The sequence below is a fragment of the Ailuropoda melanoleuca genome, chromosome 6, assembly GCF_002007445.2.
Source record: "Ailuropoda melanoleuca isolate Jingjing chromosome 6, ASM200744v2, whole genome shotgun sequence".
In the NCBI taxonomy this organism is placed as follows: Eukaryota; Metazoa; Chordata; class Mammalia; order Carnivora; family Ursidae; genus Ailuropoda; species Ailuropoda melanoleuca.
In genome coordinates this window covers 116,242,308-116,256,540 of record NC_048223.1, presented here as the reverse complement: position 1 = coordinate 116,256,540, position 14,233 = coordinate 116,242,308, and the positions used below count along the sequence as shown (strand labels likewise).

Sequence of the window (14,233 nt, the reverse complement as noted above, 5' to 3'; positions counted from 1 at the left end):
TCGGGGCACGCGCTCCGGCTCGGTGACGCCCGCGAGCGCCGTCGGGGCCCGAACCTGGAGCCCGTAGGGTGCCGTCCCGTTCTCTGCCGCCCCCGAGGTCCCCCTCCTCCCACCGAGCGTTCGGAAGGCGCCGCGGGACCCCGCGCCCCGTGCGTCCCGAGCCCCTGTTCGCCCGGGCCGCCCCGGAGACCCCCGCGCGGCGCTGGCGTTCTTCCCCGCCCCCCCCGGCCCCCGCTTCACCCATTACCTCGGGGTCGCCGGCGGCTGCCTGTCTTGTGCCGTGAGCTCGGTCCGTCAGCGCTGCTCCGGGTTTCAGTCTCCACCCCCAGCACCCCGCAGCCGCCGCTCGCTTTACCCGGTCCGGTTCTGACGTCACGGCCGGCGGGGGCGGGAGGGCGCCACCTTCCAGTCCTGGCCTCGGCCCCCCGCAGACCTGCGCCGGCCTCCCCGGCTCTCCGTCCGAACACGAAGGTGCCTCAGCCCAAGCCGCCGGGGTGACGCGGCTGGGGCACCAAGGGAAGAAGTCAGGGGCCCCAGAACGAGAGGTCAAGGGTCCTGGGGTTAAGGTCAGGGGCCAAGATGAGTAGTTGGAGATTAGTGCTTTCACCTGGCCCCCGATAGGGGCTGCAGCTGCTCTTTGAGCTTCACTGCCCCTGAGATTGGCCATGAGAACACGAAGGCGACCGGATGATCGTGCCTGGGAAAGGAGTCATAGGTTGTTGGGAGACAGGGACAGATCTCTTAACAGGGGAAGCCACCCAGCACCCCACTGCTCCTCTCCTCTCCCCACTCTGGAGCATGATGCAGGAGGGAGTGTCACTTGGAGTCTTGGACGGACAGGTCCTTGGGTACCCTCAGGTTAGGATGGGGCAACAGGGGGAAAGAGGACACCTCTCAGTGTCACCCCCAGTGGGAGAAGGGACAGTGTCACCCCCTCAGTAGGAGCAGGGGCTTGGGCCTCTGAGGCCAGCAGGAATATGTCACCCTGGGCAGGGGACAGTAGAGAGCAGGTAAATACCTGGCATCTTAGTAAAAGGACTGGGGAGGCAGCTGGCCCAGACCCTGTACACTGTAGTCCTCTACTCTCTGTGCTAGGCCAAGTGGGGGGCTGGCGGAGGGGGGGGCGTCTGGTTAAGACAGGCACAGTGCCTGTGGGTCATCAAGAGCTGTAATCCTCACTCCCAAGGGGTAAGGGCCCACCTTTGATTTCCAAGTCCCTCCATTTTATAAGCAGAACAGTAACAAACAGATGTCCTGACACCTGGAACTTTGGAGATCCTTCTAGGGGGTGGAAGGAACCAGAGCTATTTTCTTGGAAAGCCACTTAGGATAAATGTTACTCCGCTGCGGTCTCTAAGCGGTGGAGCCCAGGTTGGTTTTATTCATGTTGGCTTATTGTCAGCTGGAGGCTGCTCCCCACTCCCTCACCTCCTTCCTTCCATACACCCCCATGCTGCCCCTGATGTGTGAGAAAGACGGTTGGATAAGTAAGTAGGTCAGTAACATGGGGACTCCGGGATGTCCCAGGATGTGTCAACTGAAATATTAAACAGAGAGAGAAGGAAAACCACTTAGGAGGAGAAAGTGGATGGCAGGGAGTCGCGTAGATGGCCATGGAGGGTATCGCACTCGTGGAGTGCCCCAAAGTGCCTGGAGTTTCAGAACCCAAAGACGCACTCTTCCCCATGCTTCCTTGGGCAGAGACGTGTCATGGTTAAGGGCTCTGGTCAGGGCGCCTGAGTCCCATTCTGCTACTTCCTTGATAGGTGACCTTGGGCAAATTATTTAGCCTCTCTGTGCCTTAGTTTCCCCATCTCTGGCATGGGGATAGTAATTGCGACAACTGCAGGGTTGTGGTGAAGATGAAACGGGAAGCCCTTAATGCAATGCCCTGCACAAAGTGAGAGCTTGGCGCGTCCACCCTTCATTCATCCCAGAAGGATTTATTGAGTGCTTACTACGTGCCAGGCATGATGATTGATGCTGGGGAGACAGTAACGGTGCAAGCAGGCAAAATCACTGTTTTGGGGGTGCCTATACATTCTGGCAGCAGTGCCATACAGGTGAACACAGGAAGCCACACCAACTCCAGCCCCGTCAGCTGGCAGAATCTGCCCCCCCCCCGCCCCGCCGAGAATACGCCGCTCTCGTGCTCCCTCCCTCCGATCTCCGCCACCACCCCTGGAGCACATGGCTCGCAACAGTGTCTTCCATCTTTTTGCTGTTACCCACAAAAGAATCCTCTAAAAATATGTTGCCCCACGCATATTTGAGTCGGCATCTAAAAAATTTTTTTAATAAATTTAAACTGTTAGGGGTCTAGTGTTTATGTTGACCTTTGTATGTAAACCATAACTCTCATTTAAATGTACCCAATGGAATATAAATAGTACAAGAATGCAAAACCACCATATTATACTAAAAACACAATGAAGTTTCTCTTTAAGTCAAAAAATTGACATTATATTCTTTACGCCTTCAAAGTATATTTTCTTTTTCTTTTTTTTTTTTTTTAAAGATTTTATTTATTTATTCGACAGAGAGAGAGACAGCCAGCGAGAAGAGGGAACACAAGCAGGGGGAGTGGGAGAGGAAGAAGCAGGCTCATAGTGGAAGAGCCTGATGTGGGGCTCGATCCCAGATCACTGGGATCATGCCCTGAGCTGAAGGCAGACGCTTAACCGCTGTGCCACCCAGGCGCCCCTCAAAGTATATTTTCATTCCAACAGTTTTGATCCAACTGTGATGTTTTTATCACTTCACTTCTTTATTCATCACCTTATCTATTATATATTATATACAACAAATTATGAATAGGCATTAGCTTTAAAAAGTTTTTTTTATGACTGTAAGTTTCTGAGTTTTAAAATTCCCTTTACAATCGTGTTACTATAACATTCAATAGCACATCAGTAATAAAGGCATCATACACATGAATTTTGATAATTATTAAACATATTAAGAAAAATCGTATTAGAACTGCATGACTGAATGAGTTGGCTGGGGAGAGGGTTTTTGGAGCCTTGGCAAAACAGACACTAACCTTGCCTCCGGGTGTTTTTATACCTCAGGACAATGTCACACAGTGAGGTGGCAAAAATCAGGGTGGGTGAGAAGTGAGCCTCTTCTCTAACCGTGGGAGACAGGAGATTATTGAAAGGGGAGGTGACAAAGGAACAACTTCATGTCTACCGGGTCCATCTCAGCCAGATCAATTTTAAAATAGAGGACATGTGTAAATCGAGGGTCTTCCATGGCTTGGGAAGCCTTCATATATATACCCAGTGTCCTGGCATTCCAGATTGAAGATCCAGCCTGGGAAGCCCCATCTGGTCTGGGTTTTTCGGACTCCACAACCTTCTCTTAACCCACTTAGCCCCTGCCTTCCCCTTCAGCCACCCTGGTTCCTCTCAAAGTTTCTCTGCCTCAGGGCCTTTGCACTGTTCCCTCTGCCTGAGAAGATCTTCCCCTTCTTCTCCCAGTTATCTCCTCCTCATTCTTCTTTATCAGCCCTAACATCACTTCTTAGGAGAAGCCATCCTTTCACGGACCCCACCTGCTCTGTCAGACACGGCCTTCTCTTATAAACCCTCATGGAACGATTACTTCCTCCAGAACTTGTCTGTCCATGAAGAATAATATTCCCATAAGTGTGATCAGTTATCTCTGTCTCTCTAGGTATCAGGACAAGGGACACTCTTTTTGCTCATCACCAAGATTGTCGAACACAGTCAATGCTCACCAAAAGCCTGTGAGGAATATGTGCACTGGGCAGATAGGGTTCCCTTCTGATGCAGAGCCATGGGAACCAGAGAGAAATCACCTGTGCTTGAAGAGGAAGGTTCCATTTTTCTGTCCCTCCCCCACTGGAGGCCACTCCTCGAAGACCAGGCTCTGAGAAACCTCCTAGTAACACATTTGTTCTCCCCGGGAACTCAACTGGTGAGCTCAGCCACCGAGCCCCCCCCCCCCCCNCCCCCCCCCCCGCCTCCACTTGGCCCCACCCTTTTCAAACACGAGGGACTGGGAAGGTACAAAGGTACCACCGGGGTTCACTTTTTTCAGTAAATTTCAATATTTAGGAATGATAAGGCACAAATGACAGGGAGCTGCTTCGAACACAGCAGCTATTTGAAATAGGCATTATTTGAGATAAACTAGAATGGATCTAAGCTATAGATAACATCCTGACTGGGTTGCTTTTACAAGTTATAGGACTTTGGGCATTAACTAAACTCCTTTGTGCCTTGTTTCATATCTGTTGCTCGAGCATGATAAGAGGCCCCCTCCCAGAGTTGTTATGGGGATTCAGGGAGATGATGCTTGCATAGTGCCAGGCACACAGCAGATGTTCACGCTCATAAAATATTGTCTGGCATTGGAAACAGACATGTGAAAAGATGCCCAACATCACTCATCATCAGGGAAATGCAAATCGAAACTACAATGAGAAACCACCTCACACCTGTCAGAATGGCTAGAATCAAAAACACAAGAACCATGTATTGGCAGACGGTGTGGAGAAAAAGGACCCTCGTGCACTGCTGGTGGGAATGTGCCCTGGTGTGGCCACTGTCGAAAACAATATGGAAGTTCTTCAAAACATTAAACACAGAACTACTCTACAATCCAGGAATCACCCTACGGGATATTTACCTCCAAAATTAAAAAAAAAAAAAAACATTAATTCAAAGGGATACATGCACCCCTGTGTTCGCAACAGCATTCTTCACTATAGCCAAACTATGGAAGCAGCCCAAGTGTCCACGGAGAGACGAAAAAGAAGATGTGGTCTATGTCTATAATGGAATATTATTCAGCCATAAAAAAAGAATCAGATCTTGCCATTTTGCATGGACATGGATGGAGCTGGAGAGAATAATGCAAAACAAATTGTCAGAGAAAGACGAATACCGTATGATTTCACTCAGATGTGGAATTTAAGGAACAAAACAAATGAGCAAAGGGGGAGAAAGGAGAGAGAGGCAAACCAAGAAACAGACCCTTCCCTATAGAGACTCACTGCTGGAGACCACAGGGGAGAGGGGTGGGGGGCGTGGGGGAGCAGGTGCTGCGGATTAAGGAGGGCCCTTGCGAGGAGCACCAGGTGATGTACGGAAGTGCTGAATCAGTATATTGTTCACCTGAAACTAAATACAACACTGTTAACTATATGGGAATTAAAACAAAATGAATTCAAAATTTTAAAAAAGTGTTCTCTGGCATTGGAAGAGTGAACACGCTGAGTACCTGGAAGGCATAGGTGGTCCGTGGGGAAAATTCTCAGGTACTCGCCTGTGGGAGAACTTGGAATTAAAGGAAACAGACTTCACTCCTGGGCATTGAACTGTGCAATGCAAATAGTGTTCAGAGCAGAAATGAACAAAGACATCTGAAAGAGACAATGGTTCTGACCTTAGCAAAACCTGATATACGAGTCAACATGCGGGGAGAGAAGGGAGCTGGCGCACCCCTGGAGAGCCAGGCCGGGGAAGGAGCAGGCAGGTAGCCCGGATTGCTACCAAGTTCATGAGGACACACTCAGGCACACGAGTGATGACAGACATGCCAATCAAAGACCACGAGAAACAGCGCGACACCCATCGGCCTGGCAACAGTTAGGGAGCTGGGTAAATGCCATTTGTTGGTGAAGATGTAAGGAAATGGGGCGCCTTACCGTGGGGGTGGGGTCGGGGGACTGGTGCCTCCCTTATGGAGAACCATCAGGACCGCTCAGGGGAACGAATTCAACATGCACCCTCCTATCCAGCAGCTCTCCCCCTGCCTGTGTCTCAGGGAGATCCCTAAGGGGACGGGAAGAGGCAGAGACATGGCAGAGTCCTCTGCAGCCTGGGCAGCTGGAGGCAAAGCCGGTCTCCATCCCTGGGGAATAAAGAAGCTAAATGAGGAGGAGCCCCCTGCAGCCGTTAGAGGCAGCACACCGGATGACCCGCATGTCTGTGCACAGATTTCAGTATTTCAGTGCTGGGTAGGAGGGGGGGTTGGAGATGGAACAAGTTCTAGGGCACGATTGCATGTTGGTTCATTAAAAGCGCACAGAGCACCCCTGACTATTTGGGGGCTTCATTGCTGTCCAAGGCTATGTATTGAGCGCATGGGAGTGGATGCCTTTGTAGGGGGAGGGGCCCAGGAGTGGGGATCTGGCACAAGGTGGGGAAATGGAAGGAAGTAGAGATAAACTAAGAAATGGGCCTCGCAAGGACCAATGACCATAGTGCACCCAGAACTGAGACAGACGATCGGCTCTCTGTACATGAGGTTCCTTTCCAAAGGGGCTGTCAGCCTCCGATGCCTGAAAGAGACAAAGGCTTTCCGTGCAGAGGTGGCCGTATTAAGCACGTGGGCCACACGTGGACCGCGTCTCCCAGGGACGGGCAGGTCTGTGCTCTGTCTCAAGCCCGACTGAAGGGAGATGACAGCTGATGGAAACCCAGATCCTCAGGAAAGAATGAAGAGCTGCAGAAAAGGTAAATATCTGGCTAACTGCAAAAGACTCAGATGTCTTCTGTTTTTTCTTTCTTTTTTTTTCGACCTTTTCTGTTTACTTTACAAACCTTTAACTCTTTAAAAATATAACACTGTCAAAAAAAGAAAGAATAACACTCTTGATGGATTCATGACATGTGCAGATGTATTATTTATAACAATGATAATGTAAAGGATGAGGGTGGTTATGAGGCTATAAAGTGACAAGACTTGTATGTTTTACGTGCAGTGGTAGATTATTACCTATAAATAGGCTGTAAAAAATTAAGGGTGTATATTGTAATCTGTACAGTCACCACTGTAAAAAATAATGCAAGGGAGAGAATAGCTAAACGGGAAAATTAAAATTAAATGGGATTCTATAAAGTACTCAAATAATTTTAAAAGGCAGGGAAGGAGGAGCAGATAAGCGAAAACAAAGAAGAATCAATAAAATGATAGATGAAATCCAGCTATACCCCAAATTACATTCAGTGGTCATGGACACTACAATTAAAAAACAGAAATTGTCAGAAGGGGGGAAAAATAGTCTGAACTCTATGCTGCCTGGAAGAGATGCTCTTGAAATATAAAGACACAGTCAGGTTGAAAGTCAATGGGTGGGGAAAATATAGAAGGCAAACCGTAAGCATAGAAGGCTGGAGTAACTGTGTTAATGTCAGATCGCGTTGATTCCCAAACCAAACTTTAAATGGAGATAGAAAGAAAGAGCTCTCGTCATGATAGAAATGATCAGAGCAGTAGGAAGATCTCGTCATCACATCGTGTAGGTACGCCATAACAGAGCTTCAAAACATATGGAACTAAGCCAGACAGGAAGAAAAAAGACAATTTCACAACCCTAACCGAGGGTTGGGGCACCAAGACCAAAGGAATCAGCAGACATACAAGATCCAAACAATACCAACGACCACCCTGGCTTAATTGCTATTTATTTACCCTGAACCATAGCCGACTTCACTCCTTTCCGGTGCTCACGGAAGGTCTCAGCCAGGATCCACCACATTCAATTAAAGGGTTGTTTGGTTGGTTGGTTGGTTGGTTGGGTTTTGCTTGTTTTCTTTGAAGCCCGCTGTTACCAGTTGCTGAGCTTCCATCAAAATAATGAGGCTACGATTGGGAACAAATGCATTGCATTTCCATTCGTTTCTGGGTTCTTCTGAATACTGCAAAACAACATTTTCTGTTTAAAATTGAACCAAATCTGTTGTGGTTTAAGAGGGAAGGGCAAAGCAAATGTCACTTTACTTGAAGGATGCCTTGCTGACTGCCGATAAAATTAAGTCATAGATGCTCTAACTTAATAATTCAATCACTGAATGAGCTCGCTTCAAGCAGCATTATCTGTTAAATGCAGGTCTCCAGGTTGGGCCACTTTAATAGAATCACCAACCTGTCTGAGGACATTGGCTCTAATTGAAGGCTGCAAGGAGCCAGCCAGCTGTGTAGAGCAGTGTCTCATCAGCTTCGTGCCTTAATGTTCCCCCCTCACTTGGACCGTTGCAGTCATCCCCAGTGGCTACCCCAGCGGCCACCCAGGCCTCCCACAGTCCACCCTCCTCACCACCAGCGGGAGACAGCTCCAAAACACCAGTGCGGTCACGCCGCTCCCTGATCTAAAACCCTTCAGTGGCCTTGCCCTTGGGATAACGTCAAATGTCTTCAGTGTGGCTCAGTGGGACCCTGTCCAGCCTCAACCACTCCCTCTGTTTTCATTTGCCATGTTGCCCTCACCTCTGATCAAAAATTGGATTCCCTGATGATTACTTGGGCTCTCACTTGGCTTCAGATATCTTTGTGTGTCCTGAGGGTCCCAGCATTGCAGCCTGAAAGGCCCTCGCCAGCCTGGGCCATGCAGCCTCCACACCTCTGTGCCCTGGCTTCCCCTTCTAGCCACAATGGGCTTCTGGCTTCTCTCAAGGTGGGTTCTCTGCCTCAGGGCCTTTGCACTCTCTGCTACTTTGCCTGAGAGGTTCTTCCTCTTTGTCTGATTATCTTTCTCATTCCTAGTCTGCCATCTGTCCATACACCCTGTGTTCCTTCTCACCCCCGAGTCTCCCCTCAGACCATTTCTGCTGCCTAGAATGTCCTCCCCTCTTCCCATCTATCTACTTAATCCCCCCTTAGCCTTTATGTTTCAGGTCAAGACATTTAAAAGTAAATGGATGGACTTTTAACATAAGCTTCACCTTTCATTTTAAAGGTTTCCACAGAAATGTAGTTATCTTTCAGCCATATGCTAATCCCCCCCCCAAACCTTGTCAACAACAGGAATAAAAAGGGAAGCCAATTGCAAGTGGGAATAATGTGGTTTTCTTTTGTAACTCAAGTCTGGAAATGTTCTGTAGTGTTAAGCGAAGTCTCCTCTTACTCAATACTAAATAAACTTTGGAAAGGAAAAAAAAGTAAGTGGATGGAAAAGTATTTCCTCTCAGGGAAGTCCTCACCGACCCTGATGCCTATGTCCCCCGTGCTATTTTGATAGGTCCCTAAACATGTTATTCCCAGCACTTACTATAAACACAATTTCACTGTCACTGTGATCAATGTCTGACTTGCTTCCTCCTCCACGCAAGCTGAGGCCAGGGCCACTGGCATCCTGCTCACCCCAAGTCCCCACCCAGAGCCTCACACTGCCTGGCACAGAAAACAGCATTTGGTACCTGCCGGGGTCGGCTCCGGTCCCCGATCACCTGCACAGTGAGCTCCAGCTGAGGGTACTAGCTGAACCGACCCGTGCCCTAGCAGGAGTCTCCCCTCCCAGTTGGTGATGGTGACGCCCCCGGTCTTTGCAAAAGTGACTCGCTCACCTGCAGCGCGCCCCCCTTCTACCTACCCAAGCCCCATCTCCTCCTGCCTGGTTTGGTGTGAAAAACCTTCTTCCCACCATCCCACTGACTCACCAAAAAGCCCATTCCATTTATGATGCCGTGAGGGATGGCTGTCTCTGCTCGTTAAAGTCTCAGGTCACTGAATCATCCGTGCGGCCTCCCCTGCAGCCATCCTGGCTCCCTGACCCCCCAACCTCTGTTCCCTCTTGATGCCGAGTCTTTGTTTAGGCAGATCCATCCACCTCGAATGACCATCCTGCCCTTGGGCAAGGGAGGCCGGCAGTAAGCAAAATGCCCAGATGTCATCACAGGGGCACATTTTCACCATCAAAACACGGCCATAGTGCAGGCTTCCTCCAATCCCATGGAATGGCTCCTCTCTGCCCTTCACCCCCCAATCCCCATTACCAAGTCCTGCTCCAGCAGCCTCCTGGCCAGCCTCCCTGCCTCCAGGTGCTGCCTTCCATGCATCAGGAGCTCAGCGGATCTCCATGAAACACAGCTTCCAATGAGCCCCACCCCAGCCCAGGAGCCTAAGGTGGCTCCCTGATACATCTAAACCCTTCTGCCTAGCTCTCAGGGTCCTCTACAACTCCCCCACCCCACCCCAGCTCCCACCCTCTGCTCTAATCACTCTGGGCCCCTCCAAGCCCCAGCCACAGATGTTATCCACGTCTTCTTCATCCAGAGCCCAGGGGAAGTCCTCTCTGCACAGAGCAGCCAAGCCTGGGATAACTGCTGCCACGCTCCCTGGGTTTCTGCCTCCAAAATCCCCATTAAAGCATTGCCAGACTGCAGTGTGCCCCAACAGGTTCATCTTGGCTCATTCTTTTTTTTTTTTTTTCTTTTCCAACTGACCTTTAACTCCTTGACTGCAAAGGAAGTGATCTCTTCCTCCTCCGTCTCCCCAAGGAAGCTTGTGTGGAGCCACTCGCAGAGCAGAACCACAGGGCTAGTATCCGACACATGGTGAGGAGCCCTGGGGCCAGAGCCAATTCTGCCCCTGCCAGCTGGGCCTCAGTTTCCCCATCTGCTAGACAGCAGATGAACCAGGGGGACCTGCACCGTCCAATCCGGGAGCCACTCGCCACATGTGGCCTTGGAGCGCTTGAAATGCAACCAGGCTTGAGATGCGCTGTCAGCCTTTTATTCTATTTTAATCCACACAGAATTGCGAAGACTTAGTGCAAAAAATGTAAAGTATTTCGTTAATAACTTTTGTATTGTTTGCATCTTGAAACGACACTATTTTAGATACACTGGGTTAAATAAAATATATTATTCAAACTAATTTCACCTGTTGCTTCCTCTTTTAACGTGGCTGTTAGAAAGTTTTTTTTTTTTTTAAAGATTTTATTTATTTATTTGACAGAGAGAGAGACAGCCAGCCAGAGAGGGAACACAAGCAGGGGAAGTGGGAGAGGAAGAAGCAGGCTACCAGCAGGGGAGCCTGATGTGGGGCTCGATCCCAGAACGCTGGGATCACGCCCTGAGCCAAAGGCAGACACTTAATGACTGAGCCACCCAGAAGCCCAGGCTGTTAGAAAGTTTTAAATCACTTGCATGGCCCAAGTTTGTGGCTCGCATTCTATTTCTTGTAGGCAGCTCTGAGACCGAACCTCAGGGCTGGAAGGGGCCTGAGAGGCTATGGAGTCTAAAGGCCGCCCTTTCCACACAAGGAACCACCCAGAGACAGACACAGCCTTGCCCGATGTCACACGGCTGTGAGGCCAGGCAGTGGGGACTGGAACTCTGCTTTCTGGACCCCTGGTTTGTCAGGTGTCTGCCACTAGGGGTACCCACAGGTGGGTGCGCACAGGTGCTTCTCGGTAGCAGAGGTCTCTGGGAGAAACCACCCGACTCTGGAGGCAGCTCTGTGCAGACTCACCCCTACCGCCCTCACCTCCCCCGACCCTGCCCAGAGCTGTCTTCGCCCACTTGCTATGCTGACTGCACGCCCAGACATCCGCAGGGCAGGAGATTTCAGTGGCTAATCGATAGTCCAATAGGCCAGGCTGCAAAGACCCAAACCTAATTATTTTGTTTGGAAACTTGTCTGTAACTAAAAGGCATCTGAGAAATCACTGTCACCATCTCTGTGGGGGGAGAGAAATCCAGTCGTTACGTCCAATTGGATTTATATTGACTGTTGTCTTGTCGTAGAAGATGTTGTCTCCCCGCCAAACCAGCGCTGGGTGCGGCAGGGAAACACGCACGTACGCGCACGCACGCAGAGAGCTTTCCCTTTTCCAGGAGCCTTTGGGGAAGGTTCTGGTTCACGTTTTCTGCGCAGGTGGCTTGAGCCGCTGCTGCCAGGGTGACTTTCTGGCTCTTGTATTTGACGTTCCAGATTTTGCAACCCTAATTCCTCAGAGGGGAGCAGAAAATGAATCCCCTTAAAATGGCAGCATGGAGAGCGCGTCTCCTACCAGCCCAAACAGTCACCAAACCCCCCAAATGGGAGAAAAAGACTTAAGGATCAGAAAGCTTTTGGAAAATTAGTTAAGATGTTTGTATGTCAAGTCTCTTGCATGACTTCAGAATTGTTGGTCTATAGGAAGAATCTGGAAACCTTCTGAGCGTGGGCACGTCAGGGCCTATGAAGTAAGTGGTGGTCACTCTTACAACGAAACACCAAGTAGCCACTTAAGAAAATTAGGTAGCACAGTGTTTACCGTAGAAAAATAGCCAAGAGACATTATTCTCCGGTGCAGTCAAACTCACAGGACAGCATGCCTGTCACAATTCCATTTAGGAAAACAAGCACATTTATTAAAGAGGCTCCATGTGCCTGTACTGTCGCAGAATGTACACAGCTGGGTTCTGGGGGGTGTGGTGAACCCCCAGGGTGCTCATGGAAATCAGTTCCAGGGAGTGAAATGGGGGGGGACGTGTAGAAGGGCGAAGATCTTTTTTTTTTTTTTTTAAAGATCTTATTTATTTATTCGACAGAGATAGAGACAGCCAGCGAGAGGGAACACAAGCAGGGGGAGTGGGAGAGGAAGAAGCAGGCTCACAATGGAGGAGCCCGATGTGGGGCTCGATCCCATAATGCCGGGATCAGGCCCTGAGCCGAAGGCGCTTAACCGCTGCGCCACCCAGGCGCCCCAGGGCGAAGATCTTTATTTTCCACTTGTAATTGTATGCTCTTCCTTATTCTTGAAGTGTTACTTTCCACAAGATTTATTTACTTATTGCTTCTTTCTCATATTTTTTATTATGAGGTATACGCATTGAAGAGGGCACAAAACATATTACTTATGTGTGAAGAAGAGATGTTCAGTGAGCCCCGTGTGAGTCCCATCCAGGGGGAGACGTAGAAGGCTCAGGGCCCCTGGAGGGCCTCTCCTCCATCACAATCACCTCCCTTCCCTTCAAAGTAAGCACTCTCCTGACTTACTTGATGACATTCTCTTTGTTCTCCTTCTCCTTGTTCTTGCTCTCTTTTGATGGACATTTGCATTGTTGGTCAGTGATAAATAATGCCACAGCGAACAGCCCCTATGACCACACCTTTTCATATCTGTGCAATTATCGCCTTCAGGAGATCCCCTAGGAGTGGCATATGAGGTGGCATACGGGGTCAAAGAGCAGGAAATTTCACAACACGAGTAAAGCCCATTTCAGTCTTCCATAGCTGTTCTTTGCAGAGCACAGTGGTTAGGAGGGTTTAGAGAGGTCCTGGCTGGTATCCTCTCTTCCATTTGTCTCCTCTAAGACCCTGGTCACCTCCCCTCATCCCCTGAGCCTCTGTGCTTCCTCCCCTAAAAAGCAGATGATAATTCCCATTATCCTGCCTCAAGTGGCACAATGTCCAGAAGGTGCTGGAAGCCTCACAGCAGTAAGGGTGGTTCCCACCTGGGGTGTGTCCCAGCCAGCTGTCCATGTCACGGAGCCCTGGTCAGCATAGCATGAAGGTTCTGGAAGAACACTGGGTGAACAGAAACTGTCGCTGTGTACTCCACAGTTCTCCTCCAGAGCCCACCCCACCCCTCCTGCCTCCAGTCCCACACTGGGCCAGTGCTGTCCCTTACGGACTCAGCTCCTGGCTCAGCTCACCCGTCTCCCTAGAAAATCATTTTGGTTCCTTTTAAAAATCCAAAGTCGTATTATATTCTCAAGGAGAAGTCTGTGTTGTTGTTTTTCTGTCGTCCGTTGAACTCCGCTCCATGAACCAGTTGCCAATGTCGTGCTAGGAGAGTCTCTATGAGAGACCAAAGGAAGAAAACCATTGAAGAAACGAAAAGATGAGGTTGTTAAAAATGGTGGCCCTCCGTGATCCCGGCGTTCCGGGATCGAGTCCCACATCGGGCTCCTCCGCTGGGAGCCTGCTTCTTCCTTTCCCACTCCCCCTGTTGTGTTCCCTCTCTCGCTGGCTGTCTCTCTGTCACATAAATAAATAAAATCTTTAAAAAAAAAATGGTGGCCCTCAGAGTGGACCATTAGTGCGGATGTCTGCGGCAAGCCTCTCCCCAACCAAACCTTAGACGTGCTCCTCGGAGCCTTCTTTCCAACCAGGCCTGGCTCTTGGGCCTGTCTTCAGCCCGTCTAGTTCAGCTGTAGCAAGAATCTTCTAAATCAGTCTAGCAGGGACCACCCATCCTTGGTATCTGATCCCCCTCCATATCTGGTTAAATTCCACCCCTTCACTCTGGATGTCTGATCACCCTAGTCGGCCTTCATCGAAAGTCCTGTTAACTGGTTTCCATTTTCTCCAAATACGTGGCCGGCAGTTCCCGGTTCCAGGCTCATCGCGCAGCCGTGTGAGAAGGTGAAGCAGCTCGCCCATCGACCAGCCTGCTTCGGGCATCTTCCCTCTGCTCCCCGCAGCTCACATTTCCCCAGAGGACGAGGGAGGGGTGAGGTGGCAGGCCTGGAGTGTGGCAGCCCGAAAC

At 50.0% G+C, this 14,233-nt stretch overlaps 1 protein-coding gene across 1 annotated transcript in view; it reads right to left on the bottom strand.

Annotated features, from left to right (window-relative positions):
• Positions 1-667, bottom strand: part of SLC18A2 (solute carrier family 18 member A2) — a 43,411-nt gene extending 42,744 nt beyond the window's left edge. Inside the window, exon 1 of the mRNA XM_034663627.1 lies at positions 55-667. Within this exon, the coding sequence (XP_034519518.1) occupies positions 55-667 (613 nt within the window). The remainder of the gene's footprint in view (positions 1-54) is intronic.
• Between the last annotated feature and the right edge of the window lie 13,566 nt (positions 668-14,233).